Here is a 4,692-nt window from a genome sequence, read left to right as displayed (position 1 = left end):
CGCGGGTCTCGAACCCGCAGGCTCAGGCAGTCCACTCACCTCAGCCTCCCAAAGGCGTGGGATTACAGGCTGAGCCACCGAGCCCGACTCCTGCCATGTCTTTAAATGGAGTTCATTCTTTGGATAATGGCCTCTCCCCTTGCCCCACCCTCCATTGAACCAAAATTCAACACAGCGATTTCCATCTGTTTAGGGACTTATCACCTCAAACCAGCGTAGCGCTTGACATTTAGTGGGGCTTAATCGAAGCCTTCTAAAATAAGAAGGGAGGGCCAGGTGTGGTGTCTCACACCTGTCATCCCAGCACGTTGGGAGCCGGAGGTGGGAGGATTGCTTGAGCCCAGGGGTTTGAGACCAGCCTGGGCAACATGGCAAGACCTTTTCTCTACAATAAATCAAAGAAGGAGCCAGCTTGGGTGTCCCAGCTACTTGGGAGGCTGAGGTGGAAGGATCGCCTGAGCCCGGCAGGTCAAGGCTGCAGTAAGCCGTGATCACGCCACTACACTCCAGCCTGGGCAACACAGTGAGACCTCGACTCAAGAAATAAAATAAGAAGAAAGGAAGGGCCGGGCTTGGTGGCTCAGCCTGTAATCCCACGCTTTGGGAGGCTGAGGTGAGTGGATTGCCTGAGCCCGTGGGTTCGAGACCCGCCTGAGCAACTTGGCGAGACCTCATCTCCACAATAAATCAAAAAAATCAGCCGGGCGTGGTAGCGCGCGCCTGTAGATCCAGCTACTCGGAAGACTGAGGCAGAAGGATCACCGCAGCCCAGCAGGTCGAGGCCGTGGTGGCCGGGAGTGGCCACTGCACTCCAGTCTGGGTGACAGAGTGAGACTCCAACTCAAAAAAAAAAGATCTTCGTAGGTTGCCCTGGGGATTTATTGAAATCACACAGAGGGCTGGGCTCGGTGGCTCAGCCTGTCATCCCAGCACTTTGGGAGCCCAAGACGAGTGGATTGCCTGAGCCTGAGGGTTCGAGACCAGCCTGGGCAATTTGGCAAGACCTCATCTGTACAATAAATAAAACGAAATTAGCCGGGCATGGTAGTGCATGCCTGTAGTTCTGGCTACTTGGAAAGCCGAGGCGGAAGGATAACTTGAGCCCAGCAGGTTGACACTGGGGTGGCCGTGATGCACTCCAGCCTGGACGACAGAGTGAAACTCCAACTCAAAAAAAAAAAAAAAGAAAAGAAAAAAAAGAAATCATACAGCGGCGGCAGGGACCAGGCAAGTGGCATGTCGGAAGACCATGAGCACTGGGGTCTGTGGGGCAGAAACCACATGCCTCCTCTAAAGACACAGCTTGTGTTGCCTGGAGCCCACAGTCCACAGAATATCCTAGAAAACCCAGGTTTTATGTGGCATCTCCTGATGTGTAACAGCTGGCAGTGAAAGAACGAATGCTACTAGTTGTCATTAGCATTCAGAGAGATGGTGATATACTCTTCTGCTCCTGTGAACCGTGTCCCAAGCCCGTGAGGCGGGTGTGTTATCACCTTTCCCTTTTCTTTTTAATTTTGTTTTGTTTTGTTTGAGCCTGGGTCTCACTATCGCCCAGGCTGGAGTGCAGTGGCACGCTCATGGCTCACTGCGGCCTCGACCTCCTGGACTCAGGCGATCCTCCTGCCTCAGCCTTCCAAGTAGCCGGAACTACAGGCGTGCACTACCACGCCCAGCTAATTTTTGATTTATTGTAGAGATGAGGTCTCACCAAGTTGCCCAGGCGGGTCTCGAACCCGCGGGCTCAGGCAATCCACTCACCCCAGCCTCCCAAAGCGCGGGATTACAGGCGGAGCCACCGAGCCTGGCTAGGGTCACTCAATTTTAAGTGACACAGCAGAGATTTGAAACTAGGCTTATGTTCTTAACCATCTCCCTGTGGACATGGTGCAGAAAAATTGTCCAGGCACAGAGAGGTCAGGGAAGTGGAGAGGCCAAGCCCGGCCTCTGAAAGTCATTTTGCTCACACCCCTTCCTCCCGTGCCCACTCAGAACCCTGAAGGCATCCCCATCAAGCAGGACTCCTTGTCATCTCACAACCAGAACGGCATCTTGCCCTTGTCTTGGAACATTCCGGAACTGGTAAAGTACGTCAGGCTCTTGGGAGGTGTTTGAGACTGCCCCGTCCCAGGAGAAGCCGGGGGGGCACCAAGACCTGACCTGTCCACTCCCCACCTTCCTCGCAGCATGGGGCAGTGGAAGATCAAAGCCTTCTACGAAAATGCGCCGCAGGAGGTCTTCTCGACTGAGTTTGAGGTGAAGGAATACGGTAAGAGGAGAGGCCAAGGCCAGGGGCACCCCTGGAACACCAGGCTCAGCGCTGGCCCCGCCAATGCCGTCTCTCTCCCCAGTGCTACCCAGTTTCGAGGTCACCGTGGAGCCTGAAGAGAAGTTCTACTATGTCTATAGTGAGAAAGACCTGGAGGTCACCATCACAGCCAGGTGAGGACCAGGCAAGGACCAGGCAGAGGGCTAAGATGGTACCAGGTGGGAACCCGTTGAGGACCAGGTGAAGGTCCCGACTGGGACCAGGTGAGGGCCAGGTGAGCATGCAGGTGAGGACCAGGGGAGGGCCAGGTGAGGGTCCAGGTGGGGAATATGCGAGGACCAGGTGAGGGTCCAGGTGGGGGCCAGGTGAGCGACAGGTGAGGGTCTAGGTGAGGGTCAGATGGGGACTAGGTGAGGACCAGGTGAAGGCCAGGTGAGGGTCCAGGTGAGGACCAGGTGGGGACCAGGGGAGGGCCAGGTGAGGGTCCAGGTGGGGACTGTGTGAGGACCAGGTGAGGGTCCAGGTGGGGGCCAGGTGAGCGCCAGGTGAGGGTCTAGGTGAGGGCCAGGTGGGGACCAGATGAAGGCCAGTGAGGGTCCAGGTGAGGACCAGGCAGGGACCAGGGGAGGGCCAGGTGAGGGTCCAGGTGAGGACTATGTGAGGACCAGGTGAGGGTCCAGGTGGGGGCCCAGGTGAGGACCAGGTGGGGACCAGGAGATGACCAGGTGACGGTCCAGGTGGGGACTATGCGAGGACCAGGTGAGGGTCCAGGTGGGGGCCAGGTGAGTGCCAGGTGAGGGTCTAGGTGAGGGCCAGATGGGGACTAGGTGAGGACCAGGTGGGGACCAGGTGAAGGCCAGGTGAGGGTCCAGGTGAGGACCAGGTGGGGACCAGGGGAGGGCCAGATGAGGGTCCAGGTGGGGACTATGCGAGGACCAGGTAAGGGTCCAGGTGGGGGCCAGGTGAGTGCCAGGTGAGGGTCTAGGTGAGGGCCAGGTGGGGACCAGATGAAGGCCGGTGAGGGTCCAGGTGAGGACCAGGCAGGGACCAGGGGAGGGCCAGGTAAGCAGTGGGGGTGAGGCCAGGGGCCAGGGGCCAGGGTCTCCAGCCCCAGCAGTCAGGGGTAAGCTGCTGTCCCGGTTGCCTGCAGGTTCCTATATGGGAAGAAGGTGGAAGGAACCGCGTTTGTCCTCTTTGGGGTCCAGGACGGCGACCAGAGGATCACGCTGGCCGAGTCCCTCACCCGCAAGCCGGTACCTGACAAGGGCCCCCTCCTTTGAGCCTCTCTCTTCCTCCCAGCCCCCTGCTTCTCTGAGTCTCCTCCACTCTCGGCCCCCAGATTGAGGATGGCACAGGAACAGCCACGCTGAGTCGACAGGTGCTGCTGAACGGCGTGCGGCCCTCCCAGGCTGACGCCCTGGTGGGAAAGTCCTTGTACGTGTCTGTCACTGTCATCCTGCAGTCAGGTGAGACCTGTTGTGAGGGGGAGCGCCGGGACCGCACTGTGGGCCGTTCTGAGAGGGGAGGCCCCGTCCCAGGAGGAAGCCCAGTCTGAGGGAGCTGGCCCAGAGGGAAGGTGGACTCCAGCATGAGGGTCAGGCCCAGTCTAAGGGAGGAGGCCCAGTATGAAAAAGGGGTCGGGTCTGATGGGGAAGATAGACCCAGGAGGGAGGTGGGTTCAAGTCTAAGGGAGGAGGCCTGGTCCTCAGGGTGACCCAGGCGCCCGCCCTCACGGCCGGTCCCTTCAGGGAGCGACATGGTACAGGCCGAGAGCAGCCCCATCCCCATGGTGACGTCCCCGTACAAGATCCACTTCACCAAGACGCCCAAGTACTTCAAGCCCACCATGCCCTTTGACCTCATGGTGAGACCCGGGGTGGGGCTCCACCCTCCCTCCCGGAGCGCCAGCCGCGCCTCTGGGTCCTCCTGAGCCCCCACCCCCTCTTGCCTCTGCAGGTCTTTGTGACGAACCCCGACGGCTCTCCGGCGATCCACGTCCCCGTGGTGGTCCAGGGCCACGAAGACGTGCCGTCCCTAACCCAGGCCGGCGGCGTGGCCAAGCTGAGCATCAACACGCCCAACACCCAGGACCCCCTGCCCATCACGGTGCGTCCGGGCTCAGCCCCAGGACCCCTCACCCCCAGGATGGACGGTGGGAGCCTGGCGTTTGTGTGGTGCGAGCCTGCCGTCAGAGATCTCTGTCTCTCTCTCTCTCTCTCTTTTGGAGAGAGGGTCTCGCTCTGTCACCCAGCCTGCAGTGCAGTGGCACAATCACCACTCATTCCTCCTGCAGCCTCGTCCTCCTGGGCTCAAGCCGTCCTCTCCCATTCAGCCTCCTGAGTAGCTGGGACTACATGTGTGCGCCACCACGCCTGGCTAATTTTTTATTCTTTTTTTTTTTTTTTGAGTTGGAGTCTCACTCT

General features: G+C 59.2%; 1 protein-coding gene across 1 annotated transcript in view; it reads left to right on the top strand.

The window, feature by feature from the left end:
* C3 (complement C3) overlaps positions 1–4,692 on the top strand; it is a gene marked incomplete at its 5' end in the record, with an annotated part of 40,697 nt that overhangs the window by 3,108 nt on the left and 32,897 nt on the right. The window contains 7 exons of the mRNA XM_008060788.2: positions 1,993–2,087; positions 2,187–2,269; positions 2,352–2,442; positions 3,420–3,522; positions 3,609–3,735; positions 4,018–4,133; positions 4,226–4,375. Coding sequence (XP_008058979.1) covers positions 1,993–2,087; positions 2,187–2,269; positions 2,352–2,442; positions 3,420–3,522; positions 3,609–3,735; positions 4,018–4,133; positions 4,226–4,375 — 765 coding nt within the window. The remainder of the gene's footprint in view (positions 1–1,992; positions 2,088–2,186; positions 2,270–2,351; positions 2,443–3,419; positions 3,523–3,608; positions 3,736–4,017; positions 4,134–4,225; positions 4,376–4,692) is intronic.

The sequence above is a fragment of the Carlito syrichta genome, unplaced genomic scaffold (assembly GCF_000164805.1).
Source record: "Carlito syrichta isolate Samal-C Ts95f unplaced genomic scaffold, Tarsius_syrichta-2.0.1 Scaffold92694, whole genome shotgun sequence".
NCBI classification, from domain to species: domain Eukaryota; kingdom Metazoa; phylum Chordata; class Mammalia; order Primates; family Tarsiidae; genus Carlito; species Carlito syrichta.
Note: the sequence above shows the minus strand (reverse complement) of the source record. Positions and strands in the feature narration are given on the sequence as shown.